The 27,454-nt window shown below is 61.1% G+C and overlaps 1 protein-coding gene across 3 annotated transcripts; it reads right to left on the bottom strand.

Moving 5' to 3' along the window:
- Positions 1-299: 299 nt before the first annotated feature.
- Positions 300-27,454, bottom strand: HIP1R (huntingtin interacting protein 1 related). Of its 3 annotated transcripts, XM_026514778.4 has the most exons (32): positions 27,251-27,453; positions 14,125-14,188; positions 13,423-13,565; positions 13,112-13,168; positions 11,808-11,888; positions 11,334-11,410; positions 11,033-11,094; positions 9,110-9,250; positions 8,379-8,436; positions 8,207-8,282; positions 7,904-8,044; positions 7,725-7,786; positions 7,577-7,649; positions 7,308-7,491; positions 7,136-7,224; positions 6,929-7,045; positions 6,739-6,840; positions 6,230-6,424; positions 5,294-5,441; positions 5,057-5,143; positions 4,593-4,700; positions 4,321-4,457; positions 3,969-4,079; positions 3,568-3,626; positions 3,310-3,340; positions 3,164-3,226; positions 2,690-2,790; positions 2,463-2,568; positions 2,234-2,357; positions 2,080-2,141; positions 1,782-1,988; positions 300-1,542 (listed from the first exon to the last, which is right to left on the bottom strand). In XM_026514778.4, the coding sequence occupies exons 1-32, from the start codon at positions 27,341-27,343 to the stop codon at positions 1,495-1,497; spliced, it is 3,207 nt and encodes a 1,068-aa protein (XP_026370563.1). In that variant the 5' UTR covers positions 27,344-27,453; the 3' UTR covers positions 300-1,494. The 3 variants fall into 3 exon arrangements, with proteins under 3 accessions (XP_026370563.1, XP_057161939.1, XP_026370564.1); XM_057305956.1 differs by having other exon boundaries at positions 300-1,988; positions 27,251-27,454; XM_026514779.4 differs by lacking the exons at positions 300-1,542; positions 1,782-1,988; positions 2,080-2,141 and having other exon boundaries at positions 2,256-2,357; positions 2,676-2,790; positions 27,251-27,454.

Here is a 27,454-nt window from a genome sequence, read left to right as displayed (position 1 = left end):
CTGAGCAGGCTGGGGGAGCGGGGACAAGAGCCCAGGGGGGCTTGGGCAGAGCGTGGAGGCCAGGGCAGGAAACCCCGAGCCACAACTCACCACACTGGCGTCTGTCCCAGGGCTTCAAGTCCCAAACCTCCCAGGATACAGGCCAGGGCACTTCCTGGCAGAACCAAAAACCACTCCAGCCAGCTCTTCCATGGTTCCAAGCGCTGTGCCCTGCAGCAGCTCAGTGGTCCCCTACCCTGTGTTGCACGTCCCAAAGAAATGAACAGCCCAGGCGCGGCCCCTCGCCGGAGGGCAGTGGCAACAGTCCAAGTGTGTTTTATTGCCAATCTGACTCTTCAACAAGGAAGTACTACAGGCAAAGCAGAGGGGCTGGTCCCCGTGCTCTTCTCCCGACCGTGGCTGGTACCGGGCCGTCGTGGGGCAGCGACGTTCAAGGGGCCCAAGCTACTGGTCTTTTGCTCGCAACCCCTCCCTAGAGTTGGGGTGGGAGCTCAAGGAACACGTATTCTTGCAAATGCTCTTCCAAGTGGGGCTGGCAGGCCAAGGGTGGAGCTGGGCTGCCACCGGGCTGCCAGGTGGGCCCCCTTCCTGGGGGGCACGAGACGCCCTTGGCCTGGAGAATGGCAGGCAGGCGTCCTAGTTCCCGGGCCTTTGGTGGCTAAGCTGGGGAGGCCTTCAGGAAGGTGGGCTGGACCGAGTGAGGGGAGGGTGGAGGCAGGGAGGGGCTGGACAATGGGGAACACGCAGAATGGGCCCTCCAGGGCAGAAGCAGCGAGCAGGGGCACGAAAACCAGGAAACAGGGTCACCACAGCTGGGAGAAGAGACTCCAGGAGTGACCGCAGCACAGCACCTGTGCCCCCCAGCTGGGGGCTCTTGCCGCTGCATCTGTCCTGTGTGCACCAGTGCCCGGCCTGCCGCCCCCAGACGAAGGGCACGTTCTCTGTGCTCCCATCACCGATGCCTCAGGGGGAGGCCCAAGGAGCACAAGCAGTACCCCGAGCCTGCTCCAGAGCGGTCTGCTTTGCCTAAGACTAGCCTGGGCCTGTCCCCACGGAATCAGTGCCCCAAGAAGGCTACAAGCAGCCAGCAAGGGCTGGGTGTTCGTTATTATCTCAGACCTCGAGTTCAAAAGGCAGGGGAGGTCCTGCCCAAAACCCCTCTCCAGGGGCCCTGTTTCCCAGGGTGAACCCAAACTCATGAAGGAAAGCTCTAACTCAGAAGATCACGAATGTTCCATAGATTTCCTGAAGACCCGTGGCTCAGGCCCGCTAGGTTCTGATCTCTCGCGAGTGCCCACTGCAGATCGACTCACGTCCAGGAGAACCGCCCTGATCTCTCATCCTTTGGGTTCAGCCAGGGCTGGGGGCCGCGGGGACACTGAACCTGGCCCTGGGGCAGGGGTCTGCACCCCTTGGAGGCTGCTGACCCAAGCTGGGACAGCCACACAAGGCCCAGGCCTGTCCGCTAGCCTCCCCACCCGACCCTTCAGGAGTCTAGTAGTTCACGAGTTGAGCTGGGTAGACGCCATCCTTTTTGTCGAGCTGCAGGAGGCAAAGGCAAGGGGTTCAGTGGACATGGCCAGGCCCCCAGACACGCTACCTCCCCTTGGCCCCCTGCATCTTTCCCTTGAGCCAGCCTCCCAGCCTCCCTGCCTCCCTTCTCCCCTTGCCTACAATCCTCCCCATGTCGCTGGGGCAGCATTTCTGCTCCTGCCAGTCAGGGGTTCCTGACTCTCCCAAGGCCCTGGGCCCCTCCCTGCCCCAGTGTTGACACCGGGCACCTGGTGGTCCTGCCGGGGGGCCACACTGGGCTTCTGGGCCAGGGGTGGCTTCTTGGAGGCCCCACTGCGGGCGGCAGCACTGGGTCGGCCGGGATCCTCCTCGCTGGGCGTCCCCACGGCCCCGGCCAGCACGTAGTGCTGCTTCCGCAGCTCCCCCAGCCGCATGCGCTCGGCCTCCAGCGTCTTCTCCAGCTCCAGGACGCGGACCTGCAGCCCCGCATGCCCGCTCAGGGTGGCCTCATGACCTGTGCCGCCCGCCCGCCCACGGCTCAGCCCCCGAACACGAGCAGGCGCTCACCTGCGTCTCCATCTCCTGCTTCTTCAGCTTGATGAGAGACAGGCCCGAGAAGTCCATGGTGTCTGTGGCCAGAGCGGGGCAGGGGCGGGGGGGTGAGCGTCTGTGCGCCTGTGCGCCTGCCCCCGCCCCAGCTGCCACCAGGGCCCACACTCACCTCTTTCTTCGATCTGCTCCTGGCCCGACTTGGTGGAGGCCACCACGCTGGCGGCCATCTCGTTGACGGTGCGGGAGCACTCCTGCAGGCGGCTCAGGTGGGGGCTGTGCTTGTCCGCTTTCACCTGGGGGAGGGTGGGGGCAGGTCAGGCTCAGCCCCCCGCACGTGGGCTTCCTGCCCACGGGGGACATACCGGTCACAGCCAAGTTGAGGCTGAGGCCAGACTCACCTTGGAGGCTGCCACGAGCTGGGCCGTGCTGGCCGCGATCTCGTGGGAGCAGACGATGAGCTCCTCGTACTTGCCCGTGTGCAGCACCACCCTGTCCGCCGACTCCCTGCAGACAGAGCCGGGCGGGGCCTGGGTCTCCAACCCTGTGGACACCAGGCCACGGCCACACTCCCTCCCCAGAGCCCGAGCACCACACGCCCTGCTGCCCCCCACCTGGGGCGACATACACCAGCTGCGTGGCTCCCCAGCCCACGGCCTTGGAGGCGGAGATGAGGCCTTCCGTCCACCTCGAGTTCTTGGCGTAAAATTCCTGCTGCGTGGCTGCCCCCTAGTGGCAAGAGGAGGGCAGGGCGGGGGAACCAGTCAGTGAGGTCACCAGTGGCAAAGATCCCCACAGGGCCCTTCTGCCTTCACCTCTGCCACAACGGGACATCCGGGGCAGGGGCGGGGATGCAGGTGTGAATCCTGGGCACGCTGTGTGCATTCTGGGAAGGGAGGGTCTCATCACTGCACAGGTCAGGTAGCTCCTGCCCACAGGAGCCCTGAGGTCTGCCAAAGCCAAGGGGGTTGTGGTCTGGGATGAAGAGGCCCCAGAGGTCACGGCCCTTTCAGGAATCTGGCCGTGGGTGTGCCTGACAGGGAAGGGTCCCACCTGGCCCAGCCAGGGATGCCCGGTCAGACCAGTGGGTGGCCCCACTCACCCTGCCGCTCTCCACAATTTCCTTCTGCAGGCTGGTGGATGTTGTCACCAAGAGCCGGATGGCCTGCCAAGACCAGAACACAGGTCATTCTTGGGCTGGCTTTCCCAGGAACACAGTGAGGCCTGGGGTCCTGGCCAGCCACTCACCTTCATCAGGTCTGTGCAAGAATTGAGGATCCTGAGGGGAGGAGTGGAAAAGAGAGAGAGAAGAATGTTCAGTGTGGCCCCAGGGACCGTGACCTCTGGTGAACGAGGACGGGGCCAGACATGGGTGCTCAGCAGGGTGGGCCCACAGGGGGCGGGGGAGAGGGTGCCTGCTTGGTCCTAGGCCCTTCTGGAGAGCTAAGCAGGCAGAACAGCACACCCTGGAATCTGGGGGCGGGGGGTGGCATGAGTGGGGCTCACCTTTCATTCACCTCCAGCTTCACCCCAGAGCTGGCACGGCGGGCCTGGTTCATCATGTCCTACACCAATGACAACTGTGAGCAGGCTGGGAGGAGGGCAGTGCGGGGAGGCAGGGGGGGTGCAGTGCTGGACCAGCCCCCTCCCCCAAAAGAGCCACTGAGCCAGGGAGGGGGCAAGGGGAGGAGGCCGGAGGGAGACAGGCCAGGGGGTATGGGGTGGGGGGCAGGGTGCAGCTCGGGGCAGAAAAGCCAGGGCCACCTCCCACCCTCCCAGCCGGGAGCTGCAGAGGCCGTCTGCCCCTGCACAGGAGTGAGGGGCGCAGAGGCGGGCAGGGCCTGCATTTACGCCCAGCCTCCAGGGCTCCTGCAGAGCCTGGACGAGCCCCTGCACCCAGGCGTCACCTCAATCCTCCGCACAGCGTCTTCGATGGCCGCAGACGTGGCCGCCATCTCCTTGTCCACCATGGCCCCAAGCTCCTCCTGACGCACATCCAGGCTCTTGGGCTTCAGCTCCTGGGGAAGAGGGCACGGAGGAGTCAGAGGGGCGGACACCCCATAGGAGTCTGGGAGAGGCTGGGGCAGCCGCAGGCTGGGTGGTGGGGGCGCTGTCCCCACCCTGTGTCCTCTGCACACGAGCACTGGTTCGGCCCAAACGAAAGGGAGGTGCGGAGAAATTGGGGACCTGAGCCTCAGCCCGGTGTCGTCACCCCTCCGGACCCCAGCCCATGCTCAGTGCCACGGCTGCAGCCCTCACCTGGCCCAGCTGCAGGACGCCCTGCAGGGGGACCCGCACCAGGCCGGGCTGGGCCTGGTGCACAGTCCCCTGCTCCTGCAGCTGCCCCATGAGCTCCAGAGCGCGGGCCCCACACTCCCTGCAGGTGTCGATCAGGCCTGGGGAGAGAGGTCTGTCAGCGGGCTGCCCCGGGAAGCCCCGGGAGCAGCCCCCCACCGTGGGTCTGACGCCAGGACCCGTGACCCTGGGTCCACCATGGGCGCCATGTGAGTCAAGGCCGGGGGCCCACTTACGGTCCGCAGGGTCAGTCGGGGCCAGGTGGGAGGTGGCGCTGCCATTGACAATGGTGTCCGCAGCCAGGTAGGAGAACTGCGTCAGAGCTGCCACCAGCGCGGACGCATCTGTGTGGGAAAGAGCAACAGAACCCTAACGCCACTGCTACGGAGCAAGGCCTGGACGGGGGCCTACAGCGGGCTGCCCGGTTCTTCTGACCCAAAGCCCAACGGGCACCCGGGCCCCTGTTGATGGATGAGAAGAGGCAGGCTTGGAGGAGCCAAGGTTAAGTGGCTAGACGGCAGCCACGTCTGAGTGACCCCAGGCTCACAGAGCAGGCAGGACTGGGCTCCTGGTAGGTGTGGTGTGGGGCACAGCTCTGGGAAACCCCAGTGGCAGAGGGCAGCCACGGCCAGCAGATGGGGTACCCCGGGCCGGCGGCCTCTGCCCTGCCTGCCTCTGTCCCCCCTGCCGCCATGCTTACCTGACCTGGAGACCAGGTACTGGGCGTGGCCCTTCTCCAGGGCACTCATGGCGTCCAGGGCGGCCTGGGCCCTGCTCACCAGGTAGTCTGCAAGCAGGGGAGAAGCGGTGAGGGGCGGAGCCTGCCTGGGGCCCCGTCGCCCTGCCGCCCCCTCTCTCAGGGTGGGCCAAGCACCCTACCAGGCCAGGGAGGAAAGGAAAGGCCCAAACAGCCCGCGTGCCCACACCGCGGCCTCACCTGGGGAGCTGGTGCAGCGCAGGTGCAGGGGGTCGTCGAGCTTGGCCACGGCGTCCTGCAGGATGCGCTCGGCCTCGGCCGCAGTGCCCCGCAGCACCGCAAACTGCTCGTCCAGGAGCCTCTGCCGCAGCTCGCGCTCCCGAGACTCCTGGTGCAAGAGGGGAGAGCCGACAGGCAGCTTAGAGACCCTGCCCCCGCCTGCGACCCGCACGGGGCAGGGAGGCCCGAGAAGAGCCGCCGCTCCGCCCCAGGGCCTGGGCCGTTCCTTTGGGAGGGGACGGACAGCTCAGCAATAGACAGACACCCCAGTTAAAAAGCAGGCAAAGGATCTGAACAAACCTTTCTCCCGAGAGACACAAAAGGCAACGAACACAGAAGATATTCAACATCGTTAACCCTTAGGGAGACGCAAGACAAAACCACCACGAGCCGCCACCGCACACCCCCCGGGGTGGCTAAAATTAAAACCACAGACAGCGACACGTGCCGCCAAGGACGCAGAGAAACCGAAAACTGCACATACTCCCGGCGGGAAGGGAAAGCAGCACAGCCGTTCGGTTCCCGGCGGCATCACCCGCAGCCAAAATGCAGAAACAAGCCAAATACGCATCAACGGATGACGGACAGAATGCGGTCCGTCCACACGGCGGGTATGACTGCGCCGTGACACATGGACGAACCTTGCTAACATGGCTCAGGCCCATCTACGTGCAGTGGCCGGAATGGGTCATTCCAGAGACGGGGCGGGGAGGGCAAGCCAGAGGCGGGTGGGGATTAACTGCTTAAGGGCAAGGAGTTTCCTTTCCGAGTGTTCTGGAAGTACGGGGTGGACGCACGACCGTGTGGCCACACAGACCCACCCCCTCCCCCGCTGGGTGGGCCGGCTAGGGGCATGTGAGGGGTCTCGGGCCAGCTGTTCCTGGCAGGAGCCGTTACCTTGTCCGCCAGCTGCCCCCGCAGCTCAGCCGTCTCCTGGGAGCTGCGCTGCTGCTCGAGGCTCAGCGCCGCGTCCTTCTCCCGCACGAGGCCCTGGGCCGCCAGGAGCTCGGCCTCTCGCTGCTGCACCGCGCTGCTCAGCGCGGCCTTCTCGGCGCTCAGCGTGTCCAGCCTCGAGCTCAGCTGCGAGCCGCTCTGCGAACACCCGCACGTGAGCCGGGCTTCGGGGGGCCTCACCCGCCCCCGTCCCCGCTCACACGCAGACCACGCCCGAGAGCCACATTCTCGTTCTCCCCTCCGACGGAGAACTTCCTGACGCCCAGGGTCGGTCTCCTGCATTCCGCCCCCCCCCCCCCCGCCTGTGGTGGGTCAGAGCTGCACCCCACGACTGCCAAGGGCCCCTCTGAACCAGCCTAGTGGCATCTGGACAGGGCCCCCCTCACCGGAAGGAGGACCCTAACCCCCGCCCGCTGGCTCCCGCGAGGCCACCCCACCAGCAGCCACCACACCTGCTCCGTGCGGCTCAGGGCCTCCCGCGCGCGCACGAGCTCTCCAGCCTTGGCCTCTAGCTCCTTCCTGAGCTGCTCCAGCAGGTCACTCTGCTCCTCCAGCTGGGACAGGACAGCGTGTCACGGGGGGGGGGGGGGGGGGCGGCGGGCAGGGGCAAGGGGGCAGGGCCCCGGGCGCCCACGGACGCACCTTCATCTCCGACTCGCGCTTCACTTGCTCCATCTGGAAGGCCAGCTGCTCCTTCACCCGCGCCACCTCCTCCTGGCTCTGCTGCGTCACCGTCAGCTGCTTGGCCGTGTCCGCGTTCTGCACGGGCAGGGGACACACTCCTGCTCCAGCAGCGCCGGGGCGCACGCAGCCCTGACCGTGACCAGCCTCGCCCGCGCCCCCACCTACCTTCCTGAGCAGCTCGGCGTGCGTGCCGATGAGCTCGCTGTGCTTCTCCTTGAGCTTGTGGTAGCGCGCCTCGATGGTGCTGGCCTTCTCTGCAGGGGACAGCAGAGGCGCTGGTCCCCAGCCGCCCCGCTCCCACCGGCCACCCCCCGCCCGCCGGGCGCCGCTCACGCACTCTCGGCCTCCTCGCGCAGGCCCTGGTTGCGCTCGCCTTCCCGCTGGGCGGCCCGCAGCTGGGCCAGCTCGTGGCGGAGCTGCTCGTTGTCCACCAGCGCCTTCTGCTTCTGCTTCCGCTGCTCCTCCAGCTCGGCCTCCAGCGTGTTCACCTGGCCCTTCAGCTGCGACACGTAGCGCTGGGCCTGCACAGCAGAGGGACAGCATCGTGGGGGCCCCGCCCGCCTGGGGGGCTGGGGGTGGGCCACACAGCTGGCCCCGCACCCTCACCTCCAGCCTGATCTTCTCCAGCTCCGCACGGAGCGTCTCCACCTCTCTCTTCAGGGTCTCGATCTGCATGTCCCTGGGGACAGACGGCCTTTGAGTTCGGTCCTGACCACTGCCCAGCCCCCACCGTAGGCAGCACCTGGGTCCTCACCTATCATCCTTCAAGGAGCCATTGGGGGGTCCAAACGTCTGCTCGAAGAGGTCAGCCACCACCTGCCACACAAACACAGTGACCCACTGCCACCCCGCCGGGGCGCTCCAGGCCAGGGGAGGGTGGGGGCAGAAGGAGGCCCAGTTGCCCGACACCCGAAGGGAAGGGGAGGACCTCACCACTGGCTCCCCAGCCGGGGGCCCCGTGCTGATCTCAATGAGATTCTCCGGCTCCTCGTCCTCGGGGGCCTCCTCGGGGATCACCACCACTGGCTTGATGTGTTCGGCCAGTGCCGAGGCCCGCAAGAAGTTGGGAGGTCCCTGGGGGATATGGGGGGACCATGTGCAGGAGCTGCTTGTGGCATCTGGAGGAAGCCCCCCTCAGTTGTCCCCAGAGCACAGTAGCCCCCCCCCCCCCAGGTACCCAGGGTCCTCCAAGTGCCCAGAGAGGGAACAAGGCTGCAGCCAGGGGGACGACGGTACCTCGGGCAGCCGGGGGATCTGGATGAGCCGCTTGAAGTAGAGCATGTCCGAGGCTCTGCGGAAGAAGTTTCTGAGGCTGCGGGGCAGATGAGGGGAGGTCACGGGGGAGCCAGCCCAGCCAGGCAGCCCCGGCTCACAAGGCCCCAGAGCATCCTCTGTGCCCGGATCGTACCTGTGAAACTGCTCGTGGAACCGGTCCCTGTGGCCTTGCAGGGTGTCCGCCGGGAGACCTGAGGACGGGGGGTTTGATGGCACTTCCTCTCTGGCCCCTGCTCTGTGGCAAAGACTTAACATCCCTCCTTCCCGTACCCACCCTGTTCCGCCACCTTCTAGAAACTGTCAGAGAGGAGAATGAGGGGAGGCCCTTTGGGGGTTCACCTCTCCACTTTGAGCGAGAGGGAAGGGGCGCATGAAAGCCGGCGTCCTGACCACCGCAAACCTAACCCGGGCTTGCCTGCGGACGGGCTGCGAAGTCGCTTCTGCACTCGAGCCCGGGCGGAGAGGTTCACACCCCCCCGGCCAGCGGTTCTGAGTGGGATGTGGGGACCGAAGCCACCTCAGAGGGTCCACCAGGGCCAAACCCCTTGTGAACACGAAGGAGGGACATGGGCCCCTTCGGACCTGCTGCACAGATGCCCGCGGCCGCCTCCGAGGCCGGGCCTTTCGGAGAAGCGCAAACACGGAAACCTACGTCCCTCTTCCCGCTAATTCTCTGTGCTGGAGAACAGCGACTTTCCATCACAACTATGCTGTTCTGTTCATGGGTAATGAATTTATTATGGCTGCATCGAACTACTCAGTACTTCTAACGTGCTCGATTTTCTTCTCCGCTGCAGTAAACGTCATCCGCCGCCCGAAAGCAGCCCTGTGGCTCCGGCTGAACCGCGGGGGGCGGGGACTCACAGGCGTGCAGCTTGAACAGCAGCTTCACGGTGTAGTGGTAGAGGTGGCTGCAGTCCTGAATGACCTGGATGAGGGGCGCCAGGCGGCACTGGCCCGAGGACATCTGGGACACAGCAATGGCCGTGTTGAGCTGCCGGAAAACTGCCAACAGAGGTGGAGGGACGAGCGTGCGCGTGGGGAGCCGCACAGCCTCGGGGACAGCCACGGTGAGAAGGGCGGCGGGGTGCGGGCTCCACACCCCCCTCTCGGGGCATCGTCACAACCACGTCGGGAGGCGCGGCTGGGGTCCCGGCCGTGCCAGTCCCAGCCGGGCAGGACGACTCTGCCCCGGGTCCTTGGGCACCAACACGCTCTTAAGGGCTAGGACAGGAGCCCCCGGTGTTGTGGCTGCCCCAGACGGAGCCCCAGAGCCCCCACCAACTACGGCGACAGCAGGGTCCAGCAAGAACCACACAGTTCGGCGTGACCAGTGTTTCCGACAGCATCCACACAGTGCGCCCCAGCCGAGGGGCTTGGGGGACAGGGAGACTCAGAGGGTCACGTACCCATGGGCCTCAAGCTCACCCTAAGTCTCAGGGAAAGAAGGGGGCTCAAGGCTGTGCAGCCAAGTGCCCCATCTTACGGCTGTGGAGAGAGCAGTCAGCCACATGGCAGCCAGCTCAGGACTCAGCTCTGCAAACCCCAAGTGACCCCCAAACCTCACTTGCACTCGGGGTCAATACCCCCTGTCCCGGACAATCAAGCCTTCATCACAGTGGCCGAGTGGGAGGGAAAGGGACAAACATGAGGCTGCCCCCACCGTGCTCGGCCTCTTTGCCAGGGCAGAGAGAGAAACAACAATGGGCAGACCACACGCCAGGGTGGCCCACACACGCCACAGACGGCAGGACACCGTTCCAGAACGCCGGGCCCCAAGCCCTGGGGTCCTACGCTCACCTGGCCTAGGGTGGGACCATTTGCAAACCTCCACAGTGACACAAGAATGCCCGGGAGGGAAGGGTTGAGGAGGAAAACCAGCTAAGGACAGTCCTTCACCTTTCTAAACCTTAACATGTCACATCAAGTACGTGTTCCCATAAAAACGGAAACACATATATTTTGGGTTTTATACAAGGCAAAGCCATCCATTTCTTCACTGAGGGGCATTCGGGATGGTTCCCTGTTAAAACGGCATGGCAGGGAATGCCCTGGCACCCTTTCCCTGGGGAGACGCCGGCCTGTGGACTACTAGGGTGCCCCTTCTTTGTGCTTCACCGAGATGTCAGTGTCCCCAGGGGTGGGGGTTTTCTCTACCTTCCCTCATGGGGATGGCCATGAGAGGCACGGCTCATCTCTGCCAGTCACGGGCTGGCAGCCATGCTCCCCGGTGGGACCGGGGCTCCCCTGGGTGCAGCTCTGAGTCCAGACCCACCTCTAAGTCCCGATTTTCCCTTAAAAAGGCATTTGCTACTCCTTCTCCTACAAAGAGCCCTGAGTCACCCAACAGGCCGTCCTAAAGCTGCCGCCCCTGCAGCCCTGAGAAGGGGAGCCCCCTGAGATTTCCTGTCCAGCAGCGGCCAGGTCCCTGGGCTGGGAAGTCCGACATGACTCACTGGCCTTTTACAGCAGGAAACAGGCAAGAGGACCCAAACCGGCTCTCTGCTGGGGGGGCTCTGCAGATGCCCGAGGCCAGGGGGAGCCTGGCTCAGGAACCTGAGGCGACACCATGCCCTGAATTCACCCCTGGGGCCTGGCACTCTGCAGGGGCAGTGACTGACTCTCCCCATGTCTTAGGGGCTCCTGGGGGCCCCGTTACCCACACTGGCAGGGGCACGGACACCCAGGGGTGTGGTTAGCTGGTGGGGCTAACTTCTCATCTGGCTGTGGGCCCTGAGGAATCACACTGGACTCGGGTGGGCTGGGCCTCCTCCTTGGTTAGCTTACCTGATTCAGAAAGCCTGAGCTCGCAATCCATGTAATCAAACATCTCCACGGTGAGCTGGAAGCTACGGAGGGGAAGGCGGGGGGCTGAGCAGAGGAGCGGGGGATTCACCCCATGAGACCCCCCCCCCCCCCCACGGTGGGAAGAGGGAGCACAGCTCATCTGCACGGCTCTGCAGAGGGCAGCCATCCTGCAGCCAAAGGCGCTCCATTCCAAAGAAACCCCAGCCCTCAGATTCAGCCTCAGCTCCCGGAGGCAGGGACCCCCCAGCCACTGAGGAGTGCCCACCCGTGTAGGGCTCACATGTTGTTGACGTCGGTCCCAGCTGTCTTCTCTAGCACCTCATCTGTCACCTCCAGGCCCGCGGGAAACTGGGGGTGCTACAAAGAGGACACCCCCACTCAGCTGAGGCCCATGCTGGCCCAGCCCAGAGCCGTTTCTGGCTTCCGAGGACAGGAGATGAGGCCAGAGAGGTACCCATCTGCCCTGGGCACTGGCTGAGGGGGGCTGTGGGTGACTGGGGAGACCAGGAGAGGAAGGAGGGGATGTCCAGCCAGGGCAGGAGACTGCCCAGAGCCAAGGGCAAGGCTGAGACCACCTCCAGCATCGGTGGGAAATGCCCCAAGGTGCGCGGACTCTTAAGGCGCCCTGGGCACCCCATGTTTCCCCTCAGGTCAAGATCGGGACACAGGGATCCCACCGCCCTGCTTCCCAGGACATCTCCGAGATGAAAGCCCAGGGTCCCTCCCTCCAGCCCCACAACTCCGAGGAAACTACCTTGAGGTGGAAGGAGATTTTGGTCAGCAAGAGTTTGGTGTAAACATTCACGAGCTGCCCGTAGCGGTCATGCAGATGTCCCTGCGGAGGGAGGAGCCCAGAGTGAGGGTCTGCTGCCCCAGGAACGTGCCCACAAACCCTACAGGACCTGGACATGCTTTGGGGCAAGCGAGAACATGGACGCGGGAAGGCGCAGGACGCCAGCTGGGTGTCCTCCCTTCACCCGCCACACGGACGGAAACGCACGCACGAAGACTGCTCCGCCCGCCAAAGGCGGCCAACGCGTCCCTCCAAAGGACCTCCGCCAACCCTCCTCTTTGTCTCCAGCTCTTTAATTTTTTAAAATCTTACGCCTAGTCCTTGCCAAACAGACTCTTGTTGAGAAGAGGGCTCTCTGTCCAGGGCAGCAGGCCAGCTCTGAGCTGGGACACTTCATTAAAATGCTGGTGGCAGCCAGGGAGGCACATTCTGCCGGGGGCATGTACACACCCTCCCAGCTGCCTCCCCGTCACCTCCCCACACCGTGTCCCCTGCGGTCACACCAGCTGGGCCCGTGTCTGCAAACGGCACCTCGGGCACTGTTTTCTTTACTTCAAGGGACATCGTGGGCCTCCCTCTGGCCAGTCCTCGGAGGCCACCCTGCCCCCAGCCCAGCCCACAAAGCCCCAGCAGTTCTCCCAGAGGACAAATAAGGCCAGAGGCCCTCCCCCCAACCCCCAAATTCCCTGAGGGTCTTGAAGTCGATCTAGAATACAAGCTCTTGGGGCTCTCAAGCTTCAGTGTGGATAAGAATCTTCTGGGGAGTTTTTTGAACCCAGTTTCCAATCCTGAGATTCTAAAGCAGCCTGTCTTCTGGAGGGGAGTGGGGGAGGCGAGGCGTCTGTACCCCTCACACTGGCTGTAACCCGCCAATCGGACACCCAGACTCGGGCGTCGCCACATTTCCCAACCCCTGGGGACCGCGGGACTGGTAAGTGCCACATTTCCCAACCCCTGGGGACCGCGGGACTGGTAAGTGCCGGGAGCTGGAGGGCCCGTTAGTTACGTGAAGCCTCCCCTACGAGGCCTTAAAAGCAAGGCCCACACTTCACTTACGGACGCTCAACTGCCCCCACTGTCGCCCCAGATAGCGTCGTAACTTCTGCTCTGAGGGAAAGGAGGGAGCAGACGCCCATCTGCGGGGAGCGCCCATTCGCTCGACCCCACATGCAGGGGACGGAACCCCGAGCAGGACCGAGGCTGGACTTCCTGGACGGCACCCCGGGCAAGGTGCTCAGGCCACCGTGCTCGCTCCCTGCACCTACCCACAGATCTCCGATCTCCCGAATGTTGCTCCGATGGCGCTGGCAGTCATGCAGCACCTGCGGCACGAGGCGGGACAAGGGAGAAGGATAAAGCCACCAGCCCTGCATGGGCGGGGTCCCAACCGGCACTCCCCATGCTGGCTGGCATGCAGAGAGAGGGGAGGGGCGGGCAGCAGGCACAAGTGAGGACCACCTCTCGTTTCAAAGGGACGCTGATCTGCCTCCCCGGGGTGCCGGCCTGTGCAGGCAGCAGCGGACGGAGGGCCCAGGAGAGCTGCCCTGCTCAGTACCGGCGGACAGCATCTACTCACATTCGGGTGTCCGTCTCGGAGCACCTTGTGCAGGACATGGCAGAACTTCCAGCTGAGGATGGAGCTACTGGGAAGCGGCAGACCAATGGCGTAGGACCAGAAGGTGAAGGCCCCCTTCTCGTGGTGAGTGCCCAGAATGATTCCTACCAGGGTCAAGGTCAAGTGCGGGAGGCAGAGACTCAAATGTGGGGAAGGCTGGGGGGCTCCCGTGAGTGCAGCTCGATGATGCAGGGGGAAGGCCGGGGGGCTCAGCAAGTACAGCTGAGTGATGCAGGGGGAAGGCTGGCCCCTCACCCACGGTCTCTCAGCACCTTCTCCCAACATCCCTCCCCCCGCCATGTCTGCCAGAGTTCACCCAAAGCTACAGTTTTCTGCCAAGGTCAAGAAAACAAGCAAGGTCAAGCCTCAGGAATTTAACCGGGCCCCACAGCCTAAGATGATAAATGGGGTCGCCCAGATGGGATTCCAGAATCTGAAAGGAGCAGAGCAAGGCCACCTCCTCAGGCCTCGGTCTCCACCAGGGCAGACCTGAAGCTCTGGTGGCCGGCCACCTGCAGTGCCCCTGGCAACCCCATTCACTTTCCACCAAGTCCACGGTCAGAGACCATGCAGGGCAGACCCACGTACTCCTCACACTCTCCTCTCCTCCCCGCCCCGAGGGACCCAGAGGGACAACGGCCGGCTACGGGCAGGGAAGGATACGCCGGGCATGCTTCTCCTTCACGGGAGCCTCCTGGGTGTTGATGGCTTTGCTGATGCTGATGGCCTGCGAGGGACAGAGGAGGCAGAGTTCAGAGACCCACAAGGAGGACTTCCCCAGAAGGCACACAGACACATTCTTCCAGCCACTCAAGGGCAGGTGTAAAGATACAGAGGAAAAGGCAATTCTCTCAACCTAAGCAAACCAGAGCTCTGAAGATTTTTTTTAAATTTATTTAATACTAATGGCCAATTTCACTTATCAAAAGAAACTCTAATCCAAAAAAAATGAGCATGAGCAGGGGGAGGGGCAGAGGGAGAGCCCAACACGGAGCTCGATCCCAGGACCCTGGGATCATGACCTGAGCCTAAGGCAGACGCTTAACCGACTGAGCCACCCAGGCGCCCCGAAGACTTTTCTTTCACTTGATATGTGCAGCTCGAACAGAGCCAACAGCCGATGCCAAAAAACCACTGGGAGCATTCGGGGGGCTGGGAAGAAAGGATGGCAGCTGGCTGGCAGCTGCAGGCCCCCTGCATGTGTTTAGCTCACCCTGAGAGGTGAGGCCCCCCCAGGCCCCAGGGTAGCGGCCAGTCGCAACAACATGGTATCCTCCATCCCATCCCTCCTGAGCCCTCGTGACAGTCCATGAAGACACGGGTCACCCTCCCATGTTACTGTGGGGCAAGGTCACACAGCCACCCCACGGAGAACCAGGGCAAACCCAGGTCCTGTGGCCCGTCTGCCACGCAGGCCACCTCTCTCCTGGGTGGGGACTCAGCGCCCACCCTCCCTGAAGCAGATGGCGACGGCGGCCCTACTGGGGGTGGCGGGATGTGGGGGGGATCCACCCACCATACTCACTGCTACCACTTGGGCCCTGAGCAAGCAGCCAACTCCTCCGTGGCAGAGGTCCTCACCCACCTCCACCTGCTGGGGTCCTGTCTCCTCCCCCTCAGCTCGGTGCCTGTGCAGTCGTGGCGTCCTGGATGGGGCTGCTCCCTCAGCAGAGGCCCCCTGCACTTACTGCCATTACTCACCCCGGAACTGCAGCCGGCCCCGGGCTAACCCGTGGATGTGGCTTATTTCTCCACCTGTGCACAAGCTGACAGGCCTCTGGGCACCTGCCTGGCCCTGAGCCATCAGTGTGTGTGGATGGAGGCGAGCTGCCCAGGCCGCTGGTGGGAGGGATGGCAGGTCCTTGGCGAATGCAGACACAACTCTAGCCCAGCCCATACTCCTGTCGCCTCCTGTCTCCCACGGGTCCCTCACCAGGGCGCACGCCGGCTTGCCCCAGGCCGTGCTAGGACCTTCAACGGGCTGGGGGTGCCCCGTACTACTTCCCTGCAGCCCAGGAGCTGAGCCTGCAGGTCAGTGCCTTGTCAACAGGATGCACTTGTCTGGTGGCCTGACTCGGGCAGGAGTGGGAAGGGGACGGGGCGGAGGGAGCCCCAAGGGGCAGCCCTGACGCTTGCTTTCCTCTTAGCGTGGAGGCCACCGTGCTACCCGCCTCTGGCATCCATACAGCGTGACTGCCCAGCCCAGCAAGGAGGCAATGTCACTCACAGACTCTAGCTCTACTACGAATGGACTCTGGGCCTGCTTGGCAAGGCTGGGAGACTTCCTCCGTCAGTACGAAAGCAGACCCACGGGAGTGAAGACAGTCCTCTCTGAGCAGACACGCAGCTTCGGAACCCAGCCCAGCCCACGGTGACCCCATTCGGGGGGATACAGGAGTACTGCGGCTGCAGCATACCCCACAGCGGGCCCCGCCATCCAGACAGAGTCCCAGACAGGCTCTGGCTTCTCTTACTCCCGAAGCCTCGGCGAGCCAGACCCGGGAGACTCCCCTGGCCATCTGTTCGCCAACCCTTTGCCAGCACAGCCTCCCTGAGGCCTCAGCACCCGCCTTTGTTCAAGAAGCCTCACTGAGCAGCCGCTGGGAGAGCGGCGGAGCCCAGACCTTACTTCTCCCCGCCCCACATAATGACCACGCCCCGCCCAGGCAGAACTCCGTCCACAACAGTGGTGGTGACAATGACGATCTCCTGGGTGGTTACCCCGTGCCAGGCACAGGGAACACACCTCCAGCAACAGCCCTAGGAAGTAGCCACGAGCCCACTTTCCTGATGAGAAAACTGAGGTACAGAGAGGTTAGGTGTCCCGTCTGTGCAGCTCCTAAGGGCCGAGCCAGGTCTAGCGGACTCCGCGGTGTCTCAGTGAGTCTGTGCTCCAGGCACGGCCCTCCCCTGCAGGCACAGAGCTGGGAGGGGCAGGCAGAGGGGCCGTGCCTCCCCCAGCAGCAAGCAGCTGCCAGGAGTCCTGTCTCTGGGGGTGTGTAACTCCATCCCCCAGCTGCCCTGACACCTGAGCAGGCTCTTCTGATGACTGCCACCTGGTCCAGCCTGATCCGGAAGATTCCGGGCAAGAGCAGAGCCCAAGCTACACGTGCAGAACAGGCCCAAGAGGAGGCTGTGGCTGCAGAGATGCGACCCGAAGTCCGAGCGGGATTTTCTCCTGACCTAGTCCTGCTGCAGACCCCAGCAAGGGGCTTCCATTATTAACTGCTCTCCCTCCTGGAGGCCAGCCCTTCCTCCTCCTGGGGCCTGGCTGGAGAGCAGAAGCAGAGACACGCCCTGAAGGAATGGGCTGGCTAGGGCCCAGCAAGGGAGGGGAGCCTGGGGAAGGCGCCTTTTCCTCTGAGCAGGGAGGAGGCCGCAAACAGCTAGGGCAGCAGGAGCCAGGAGTGCAGGGCCGAGCTGAAGGGGGGCCCCTGGGTGAGGCCGCCCCCTCCCAGCCTTCCCTACAGGTCACTAAGCACAGCCTCTACTTCATCATGGGTCCAAATGTAGACAGAGCACCCGCTCATTGCGGGACACTGGACCCCTCCCCACCACGCCTTCTGGGTCTCGCTCCCCTTGCTGCCACCCTAATGCAGTCTGCCCTGATTAATGCTTCCCCGGGTACTCAGCGACTCGCCCCCCCCCAACCCCCCCCCGCCCCCGACCACGGGGTTTTTCCTGTTCAGTTATCCATCCTTCCCCAAATGTCAGTGCCATGAGGGAGTGCTTCTGCCTCTCTGGTGGGTGCTGTTCCCCCAGCCCCTAAATGGTGCCTGGAGCATGGAGGGGGGCTCCGGGGCCCCAGTGGGTCCACGGCAGGCATCAGGCTCCTCCTCTCCAACCTCCCGCCCCGCCCTCCCCGGCTGCCTGCTCCCCGTGCTCCCTCCCGGGGCGGGAACACGGCCCCGTTGTGTGCAGGGCAGCAGATGTGCGGGTGGGGGAGCCTCACAAGGAGGCACAGTGCGCACACAGAGGGAGTCTGTGCACACTTCACAGGGCCTTGCTTTTCCTACCAGGCACAGCAGCCAAGCCTCGTCCCAGGAGGGGATGTCAGGCCCCGGGGATGGCTTAGTCTGTCCTGAGTGGGCTGCCAGGGTGGGGAGAGCGTCGGGGTTCTTCTCCGCGGTGCTGGCATGAACCTGTGCTGGGCGACACAGCCCAGCATCTAGAGTTTATGGTCTCGAGGCGACTCCGATGGTCGGCAACACGGGTACTGGCCACACTGCACAGTGTCCTCACAACAGGCCGACAGATGGCTCAGCGGGGGGAACCGTAGGATAAGGGGGAGTCAGAGGGGAGCCCGGCACCATCATGAGGGTGCTCTCCAGCCTGCTGGACTGAAAAAAGGCGCCTTTCTGCCCTGGGACAGCCCCTCAGGCCTGAACTACCCCAGCAGCTCTGACAACAGCCCATTTAATCCGCCGGCTGGCAGATCAACCGCCCCGGAGAGAAGCTGCTCTAAGTGGAATGGACTGATAAGGGGCCTCAGTGTCTGGGTGGAAAACCCAGAGCTGGAGAGAGGATCCTGGGTGGGAGGAAGGACAGGTGGCAACCAATCTGGGACTCGTCTGCTTATCGGACTCCCAGGGAAGAGGGAAGGCAGTTCCCACTGGACCTTCCAGTGGTCGGGATGGGGGGCCAGGAAGCGGCTCCCCCACTGCAGGACAGCAGGGCGAGAATAATGGGGAGTTCCAGGGCAGTGGTGAGACCCCAGAAATGCCCAGGGGGACATCGATGGGAGCTGGAGGGCTGCAGAGATGGGTTTCTTAGACAGGCAAGCGTGGGACAGTCAACAGTTTCACGGGCATTCAGGTCACTGCTGCCCCTTCTGTGCCGGAAAAAGCCAACAAGGCCATACCCCAGGCCCTGGGCAGCCGCCGCGCCCACCTCCAGGAGTCAGCACTTTGTGCCTGGGTGGGGAGCAGCCTGGCCCTCTGGAGGGCAGAGGGGGGTACAGCGCTGGGGGTGGCTGGAGGCCAAGGGATGGAAAGGCTCCAGCAGGCTCTGGAGACATCATCGGAATCGGCCAGACTGGGAAGCTTCTGCCACAACAGCAAACTAGGCTCAATAATCTTGTAATAAAGGATTTGTATCAAGTTCAGCCATATGTCAAGCAGTGTGCTGAGCACTTCACCACTATTGGCTCATTTAATCTCCGAAGTCTCCCTAGGAGGAGGCAGATGAGGAAATCGAGGCTCACGGAAGGTAATCACTTGCCCAAGGTCATAATGATGAAATGTTGACCAAGTGCTTGCTCCCTGCCAGGCACTGCTCTAAGCGCTTTGCATATTGACTCGACCCTCCCCCACCGACAAGGACAGGGAAGCTGCAGGACTGGGCCAGGCTGCCTGGCTCTGGACTCGGTCCTCGCAGCCGCCACCAGGTCCCGGAGGAGGGAGGCTGGGCTAAGGGAGCGGTGCGTCAGAAGACATCCTTCTTTGCCCCCCTCACAGGAACCCAGCACCCCCAGGGCCACTACCGCTCAGGGAGGACCTGGCCCGACTCCAAGTCAGGAAGCACATTCTGGATCAGGGATTTGTTCAGACCTCGGGTAATAACAGCATCAGCACGACACCACGAAGATCACGGGCCTCCGCGGCTCCCCATTCCTGTGAGCAAGGACATCGACTCTGGGCTCTGACCTTCATCTCCGCTTACCCTGGCTCCCTCCCAGGGCAGCTTCTGTCCCGCAGCCAGGACGAGCAAAGCCCGAGGAGACAATCCAAGGACCAAGCTGGACGGAGCCACCAATGGCACTAGTTCCCAGAGAACCGACTGGCAGGGACGCACACCAGAAGGCATCCCAGCAGGTGCTGATGCGGGAAAGAGGAGACCCGGGAGGCAGCCAGGCCCAGGCTGGAGCAACAGCAGGTGGTACCCAAGAGGCTGATTCCAGAAGCAGGGCCTCGGGGTGCAAAGCGGGTAAGGGAAGCCAGATGACCAAGCCCAGAAGTTGCGATCAGCGGCTGCTCCCAGCAACGCAGTCCCTGTCCCATCGGCTGTGGGCCTTCAGAGGGCAAAGGGGGCCCTGGCAAGTTTGGGAAGAGCCACACAGTCAGGGAGGACCGCGGTGGGGGAGGAAACGGTCACGGAGGAGAGAGCAAGAGTGTGGGCATCTCACGGAGCCATTGCTCCTTGGCCCAACGCTCACCAATACCCGTTACGCTGTTGTGGAAACCCACAGCCCTTGGCAAGGCGCTAAGTGGCTGGAGAGGACGCAGCCCTGGCTGCCCTCTGGGAGACTGACATTCGAAAGACCCCTCCACCAAGAGACCCTGCGCCTGGGGACAAAGACAGGTCTTCCGACCGGTCCCATCAGTGATGCCACAGCACTCCAGCCTGCAGACACCAGTCCCTCATCCCGAATCACTGGGGACCTTCGCTTCAGAAATTTCCCCGTTCCAGACCGAGGCTTCCCCATGTGGGAAACAGGAATGAAAAACCCCTGGGTCCTCTAGAATGCAAGCATGCATGAGGCGTGTCCAGAACACCTCGCTTGGTTCCAGCCGCACATTCCTCCCTCTTCTTCTGCACAGGGCAAGTCAGGTCCCACCTTCAGGCCTGGCGCATCTCCCATCACCCAGCTCTGAACTGAAATGCTCCTTCCCAGAGGGTCTTCTTCCCCAACCAGCCTCCTGGGCGGAGAGCATCCTCTGTTTACCTCCCCCAGGACGTTTATGACCCGAAACCATCTTGTTTACCACTTATTCTCGGCTTCTACCTCTGACCCCCAAACAGATGTCCACGGTACAAGAGACCCTGTGAGTCTTTCACTCCCTGCTGAATCTCCAGTCCCCAAACCCGTGCCTGGCAGTCAATAAATCTTTATTGGATGAGTCAGGGTGAACACTTGAAGGAACAAAAGCTCTTTCACATATACATTCTGGTTAAATTCAAGGCAGTGAGTGTCTTTTTTCCAGCTAATAATTTAACCACTAGTTACATAGTAAAAGCAACTATAAAACATTTTCTATGCTGGAAATCAATCCCGAAATGAATCAGACTTAAGCCTCCTTGTGCCGTTATCACGACACTTAACAGAGGCACTCGACAGGGACAAAAATGTCCTTCAAAGAGCCGAGGGTCGGGCGGTAGAGATGTGGGTTAGTCTGCTTTAGCATTTCCAAAGCGATGTGTGAAGGACAGAGAGACCTCATTCAAAAGCATTTGCCATCCCAAAAGCCACCACTCAAAGTAAACACAGGATATCTGTAGCTTAGGCGCTGGGATGTGGTCACATGCAAAGTGGGGAGGCGCCCCGCAGCTTGGTGATTCGGGAAGTCAGTGGAGCAGTGCTGGTCCTGCACCCACTCCTTCAACGGGGCATCTCTCCCCATTCATATGCCCCAGTCTCCACTCAGTCTGAGCCCCGTGATCATCCTGTTTATGAAACTGGAGGGCCTTGTCGACGCCTACCCCTCCTGCGGGGCCAGCAGGAGCCACGGGAGGATCAGCTAACACGTGGCAGCCTGACCCAAGGCCACTTCTGCTCAGAGCTCTGCAGGTGACACATGAAGAGGAAGATGACGCAGTCCCGCCTCCACAGGCTGCTTCTGAATGGACACGGAGCCAGCCAGGGCGGTTTTGTTCCTCGGCCCTGGTGATATCACTCCACAGACCTGTCTGTCCCACAAGCCAGGGGGCTGAGTCACCCCTGGCAGGCCGACCTATTGCAGTTTGAGGATTGTGTTTATTTCAACAAGAGAAAAAAACAATCCTGCCTGGACTGAACTGCTCTCCATGGGCTCAGGCTTCCCTGCAGTGGGTATGGGGGGCGGGGGGGGGGGGGGGTGGGACACTCTTAGGCCTCACCAGGTACCAGGTCAAAGAAGGGAGACCCGCTGGCCCCAAGGCGTCCACACAGTGTGTCCCCTGAGCCATGTGCTCCGACGGGCTAGGACATGAGGAGCCAACAAGACCCTGCTGGAGGATCTTGGGGTTCAGGGAGTAGGACTTCGGGGCTCAGCGGGGGGAGCAATGCAATCCCTTCTGCCGTGCGCAAGCTTAGAGCTGCCCACTTCTGCTGGATCGGCTGCCCCGTACAGGGCGACAGGGACACGGTGTGAACGTCATGAGACTAGGGAAGCAGAGCAAGGCTTGGGCTGGGGGGTAAGTGGCTGATGGCTTCACAAACAAGGTGATACCTGAGTCCACCTGGAAATCAAGTGAAGGGAAAGGGCATCGCCAACAGTGCAGCCCGGCCGGCAAAGGCATCTCTGCTCTTTGGGCCAAGTAGCTCAGGTTAGCAGCCTGGGTTTCCCTGAGCCTCAGCCAAACAGGCCTAGACTCCAGAGTTTCCACTGTGAGCTGTGGGAAGGAGCAGAGGAACGCCCAGTGGGGTTTCATTCACAAATGGGCCCAGCCTGGGGCTGGCTGGGACGCTGGGCTGGGGGAGAGGGGGGAGGAACTAACCTGCTGGCTTCCCCCAACCTCCCTGGGGCATCTCTGGCAGCAGGGGCCTGCAGTCCCGGAGAAGGGGGAGTGGTTCTAGAGCAAGAGCTCCTGCAGGCTCCTCCTCCCAGGAAGGGGCTGTTCCCCCACTTTCCTGCATCCCCCACCCCTGCTGATCTGCTTCTCTTCCAAAAAGCCCTCCCTCCCCCTTTATAGACATCTAAACTAGGGGCACAGGGACAGAATCCATCAGGGACAGGATTTCGATTTCTTTCAGTCCAGCCTCCTTTCCGTACACAACTGAACAGCTAACACCCAGCGTTTCCTCCGCGCCAGGCAGTCCCGCAAATCCTCCCAGCCCCTCGGTGACGTGCGCACGATCACCTCCACTGTGCAGAGGAGTCTGGCTCTGACCCGCTCTGCCACAGCACCCGTCCCCCTCACCCGTGTCCCACCTGCTTCATGGAGATGGAACTCCTGGAGAGGACAAGAGTGGTCTTTACCTTCCTGTGGCACAGCCCAAAGCACCAGACAAGCCATGCAATAGACGGTCCTCAGGAACGTGTCACAAGGGCGAGGGTACGACGCCAGCAGGAAGGGCAGGACAGGCAGTCCCATCCCCACCCCAGCCTGGACCAGCGGGTCACCTGACACCCAGGGAGCAGAGGGAGATTCTGGGGGATTCTGGCAGCCTGGGGAGTCAGGAAGTCAGCTGCCTGCCTGGCATCACCAAGTGCAGGGCGTCTTGCGCCTTGGTGGGAAAGAGCAGTGCCCACGGCGGGAAGGGCGCAGCTCACCGCCCAGGACCCAGCCAGCTGACTCGGACCTCGGCAAGAGAGCGGCCCACGGGCAGCTTTGGGCGGGGGCAGCATCCTAGGGAGGTTGGGAGCCTGGTTTCTCCTTTGCAGAAAGCCTTGGCTCACCTGTTCTTCAGCCATTCGACCTGTGGGTACCAGGTGCCGGGTACTGTGCCTGCACGTGGGGACCTCATGCGCCCCCCCACCCACGACTGTGGGGGAGGGAACCCGGCTGGGGGCGTTCTGGCTGCCCACCACATGGTTTCACTCTCTTCCCAAACTCGGAGGCCAGGGAAAAATTTTTTTGGTAAATACTTAAATGAGGCCCAGAAAGGGGTTAGGGACTCGGAGTGTTAGACCACCACAGTGTTTATAAGGAATAATGAAGACACAAAGGTGGGCGTAAGTCCAGTCAGAGGAGACTCCAGGGAGGGGTGATGGGCACACGCGGGCAGGGAAGTCAGGGCAGAAGGTCAGGAGTCGGAAGGAATACTGCTCACTTGGGAAAGCTCTCAAACCCAAACTCAAGGTCCCAAACACACGCTGGTGTCCTGTGGGCTGCCTTCAAGGAGACTCTAAAGAATTCCCGGCCAGGGGACTTAAACAACAAAAACAAACGAAAACAATCCAGGCAGAATCGCTCCTAATCGCCAGCACCCTCACACGGCCATCTTAAGGACACTCCCCAGGTGATTCTCACACCGCCTGGCCATGTGTGGCTCCTGAGCACCTGCAGGGTGTGACCCAAACAGGCGAGCTTTGTCAAACACACAACAGATACCGAAGAACAGGAGAAGAATGTAAAAGATCCCATTCCTAATTTCTACAGCGATTACATATTGAGATGGTTACATTTTGGATACCCTGGGTTCCATAAAATACACAAGATGAATTCCACCTGTTTACTTTGCCATGTGGCTACAAGGAAATCTAAAATTACAGAGCAACACGCTCGAACATGAGCCAGTGGCTGACAAGTCCTGAATGTCAAAAAAAAAAAAAGTTACTCTTTGCAAGATTTCGATTCCCCGGAGAGTGCTGAGGGGGTGGGTCACTGACCCGGAAAACTGGACCTATGAACTGTTTTCTCCCTGCTGTGCCCTCCTCACCCCTGCACGGTGTCCTCCCCAGTGGAAAACCCCTAACACCTGGGGAGTCTCGCCTCTCCGTTTAGCACCCACCCACTGGGCTTGGCTCACTGGGCAGGGTGGCCCCTCTCTCTCCCGGCCTGAAAAGCAGCTTTTGGGCTCCCTTTCTCTATCTTGCAGAGGAAACACAGCTGAAGCAGCACAAACACTCCTAGATAAGGAAAAAGCAAGTCTGACGTTCAGCATTTCCATGACTCCTATCTGCTGAGTCCTCTCCCATAATATGCCTCAAAGATGGGTCTCCGCTCTAGTGGAAGTTCTGAAATAGTTCTCAAATGGTAAAGCTTTGGCGGGGGCGCCGGAAAGGAGACCAACAGCGGGCTAGCTGCAGAGCCCCGGACCATGCATTCTGCATTCTGTTATTAGCAGCCTAGGACCGCTCTAACAACGCGCCACAAACCGAGCGCCTTCAAACAACACGCGTCTTGATCACCTTACAGTTCCAGAGGTCAGAAGTCCAAGACAGGTCTTCTGGAGCTAGAATCGAGGTGCGAGCAGGGCTGCATTTCTTTCCAGAGGCTCTAGGGACATCTCCATTCCTTGCCTTCTCCAACGTCTACAGGACGCCCACCTTCCTTGGCGAGGGGCCCCTCCTTCCACCTCAAAGTCAGCAACGGCCAGCTCCTCCTTGCAGACCCTCCTCTGACCTCCTCGCCTGCGTCCCTCGCCCACATTTAAAGGCCCTGGGAATATACTGGGCCCACCTGGCAAACCCAGGAGAATCAGCCTATTTTAAGGTCAGCCGAATGGCTTTTTCTTACCGAGTACGAGAACGTATTCACAGGTTCCAGGAATTAGGATGGGGCCATCTTTGAGGGCCAGCCTATCACAGTGTTTCTCTATACCTCCAAACAGCCATAGGGGGCAGGTGGAATTAATCTCTATTTTTATAGATGAGTAAACAGATTACGGAGTTAAGCAACTTGCCCAGGGGCAGAGGCTGGCAGCACTCAGGTCCACCGGCCTGTAAAGGCTTCCCACAATACACCATCTTTTTTTTTTTTTTTTAACAGTATGGGTAGTTTCGGGTTCAAAACACAGACACACTGTATTCTACCGTATCCCGTATTCAGAATGTTACAACGAAAAGCCAATGCTATTGTGTCATCTCCGTTTTGAAAAGGGGTTTTATCACCAAAAGGACTAAAGTCGTGGGGAAGAATAGACCAACTTTCCGGACGCTCCCTCTGGGATTATACACACACACCATGCAACAATCACAAGGACCAGCTACACAAAGGAAGTGTGACTGCTGTCCCTTAACTGACTAGGGTAGCGAATGAACCTTTGCAAAACGGGGTGTGGCCTGCCAAGAAAGCTAATGTGGAAGCATTTTTCCTGCTCTGGATCTAAGAGCCCAAGGAGAAAGGCGAGGCTGGCGATGCCAATGACAGATTCTAAGCAAGCCAAAGTGCTCCCCCGCAACACAGGGCACTGTGGTCAACGTGAAGACAGAAGCAGTGTATGCTAAAGGGAAGGTGGGTCCGTGAATTGGACGTGATATTTTCTATCCACAAGGAGATATGTAAGTAGCAACCTCAGCTCCCTGGCTCCTTCCCAACGGGGCTTCGCTAGCAGCTCACTAGATATTTCTGGGAGCGAGCTAATTAAATATTAACGATGCACAAAATCTTTATCCTCCATCCCTCAATAAGTCACTCCGAAGACAAGCAAACCTAGACGCTGAACCCAAACTCCATCTATCCAGGAAAAAAAGGCGGGGGGTCAGGAAAGGGGAAATCCTCTGAGATTCACCCGTTACAAAGTTATTCATTATTAAGTAACCCTCTCAGCCCCTAAGAAAAACCCAACCAGACAAAACAAAACAAAAACCACCACCACCTGCTTGTTTACCAAACCAACCACTAAAATGTATGGATCTAGATCAGAGATTTTCTCTTTCACATTAAAGAAGGTTGCCCTTGATTTATAATAACTTAAAGAGTAAGATTAGTGAAACTAGCCCTTTAAATTTCATCTCTATGTGGTGATCAGACCTCTTTATATCTCCTCAAAAGCACAGGGGGAAAAATCTAAAAATCAGTGAATAAAGCTTCTGACAACACCCAGATTCTCTCTGCCAATTAAATCTTCCTCTCCAACCTTGCACAAACTCCTGCCACAATTAATTATGTATTAATGCCTTTAAATTAAATGCCACATTTGTTTTGATGATGGGCTATCTGGGCTGAAAATGGGCTAGATGAGGAGGATCACAAGGATAAATTAATAATTTTCAGGTGGGTTGGTTCCAGCCCTTGGCTTTCCTAAAGCCTTGGTGTCCCAAAATTTCATTATCGTTTTCAATGCTAATGGTAAGCACAAAGGTTAGAAGGGCCCCTTGAGTTTTCCTTATTTCAAAATGAAAGCTGTTGTAGCCGGCGAGGAGATAACTTAATTTGAAAGCAACCGCGGAAGTCACTGCTATGGGCAGGGTCAGGTGGGAAGGAACTTGCTAGAGCAAGCAGCCACAAATGTCACCATACGGCTTCAGACAGGGGCAGGAGGGGTCCTTTCGGCTTCCTTTATTTCTAAAGTAAGATTTTTCTGCTATTTCAGTCTTGGTTGACTTACTCTGGCAAATAAACAAGGGCGCTCTGCCCTCCCCCAGGCATAAGCACACCTCAGTATTTGTAAAAGAAAAAGGAACAGAAAACCAGAGACACAGCAGCCAAGGCGTTCTGTGCTCTCAGCGGGAACACATGTACCAATACCCAGCCGCGCCATTGCTGAACTTTGCAAATAACCTTCCCAGGATAGGCGCGTGGGAAGTGCAGGAAGGGAGCCCTAGGAAGTTTCTGTCTGTCAGGCGCCCGTATTTAATAAGGGGGTGTGAACCTATTTATATGTGGGCCAGCGCTCAGGCAAACAAGTCTGGCTACCTACGTGAAACTTTTCGCCCAGCATATAATAAGATATTGTGCGGGCCTGGAAAACAGCTCAGGCGAAGAGGAAACTGGGAGTTTCCTTCAAGGAAACGCTCTGCTTCCCCGAGGTGGGAGCATTTTCACACGGCCTGGAAGAAGGTGGCAGGAGCTGGTCCGCTGGAGCCGGGGAGCGGCGGCACGGCCAGGGCAGAGAAATCCAGGCAGGCCCCGCCGGGAGGCGCACCTAGGCCCGCGCACACCTGACCCCACCTGGCTCACCGCCGCATCCTCCCCCGCCCCGCACCTGGGTCGCCGCCACCTCGCTCCCAAGCCACTTGCCTCCCCCCACCCCCCGGCACCAGACCTCAGTTCCCCGGCGGCCTCTCTCGGCCGCGTCGCCCGCGCGCGCTTCCGGTTCACCTGCGCGCGGGGCGGCTCGGGGGGCGGAGGCCCGGGCGCAAGGTGGCCGGGGGTGGCCCGAGCCCGGGAGCTGCGGAGGCGCGCGCCGGCCAGGCCCCGAGGGGCGCGTGCTAGGGGACCGGGGAGAGGGCGCCCCCCGCCCGCCCGCGGCCCCGCCGCTCGCCTGGGTCTTGTCGAACTGCTCGCGCTCGGCCTCCAGGCTGTGGCCCGGCCTGCGGCTCAGCACCCGAGCCGGCACGCTCTTGATGCTGTTCATCCTGCCGCCGCCGCCGCCGCCGCAGCTCGCGCTCCCCGCCCGGCTCCGCGCGACTGAGCGTCACGGCCGTCCGCCCCAGCCTAGGCACCGCGAGGCAGCCACAGGGCGCCC

The sequence above is a fragment of the Ursus arctos genome, unplaced genomic scaffold (genome assembly GCF_023065955.2).
Source record: "Ursus arctos isolate Adak ecotype North America unplaced genomic scaffold, UrsArc2.0 scaffold_34, whole genome shotgun sequence".
Lineage (NCBI taxonomy): Eukaryota > Metazoa > Chordata > Mammalia > Carnivora > Ursidae > Ursus > Ursus arctos.
Note: the sequence above shows the minus strand (reverse complement) of the source record. Positions and strands in the feature narration are given on the sequence as shown.

Excerpts from the sequence above, each read along its gene's own strand:
- HIP1R (XM_057305956.1), bottom strand. The coding sequence starts at position 27,343 with ATGAACAGCATCAAGAGCGTGCCGGCTCGGGTGCTGAGCCGCAGGCCG. Across the intron at positions 6,425-6,738 it reads CCCTGAGCCGCACGGAGCAG|AGCGGCTCGCAGCTGAGCTC; the intron begins GTGTGGTGGCTG and ends GGGTGTTCGCAG. Across the intron at positions 2,142-2,233 it reads GGAGCAGATCGAAGAAAGAG|ACACCATGGACTTCTCGGGC; the intron begins GTGAGTGTGGGC and ends CTCTGGCCACAG.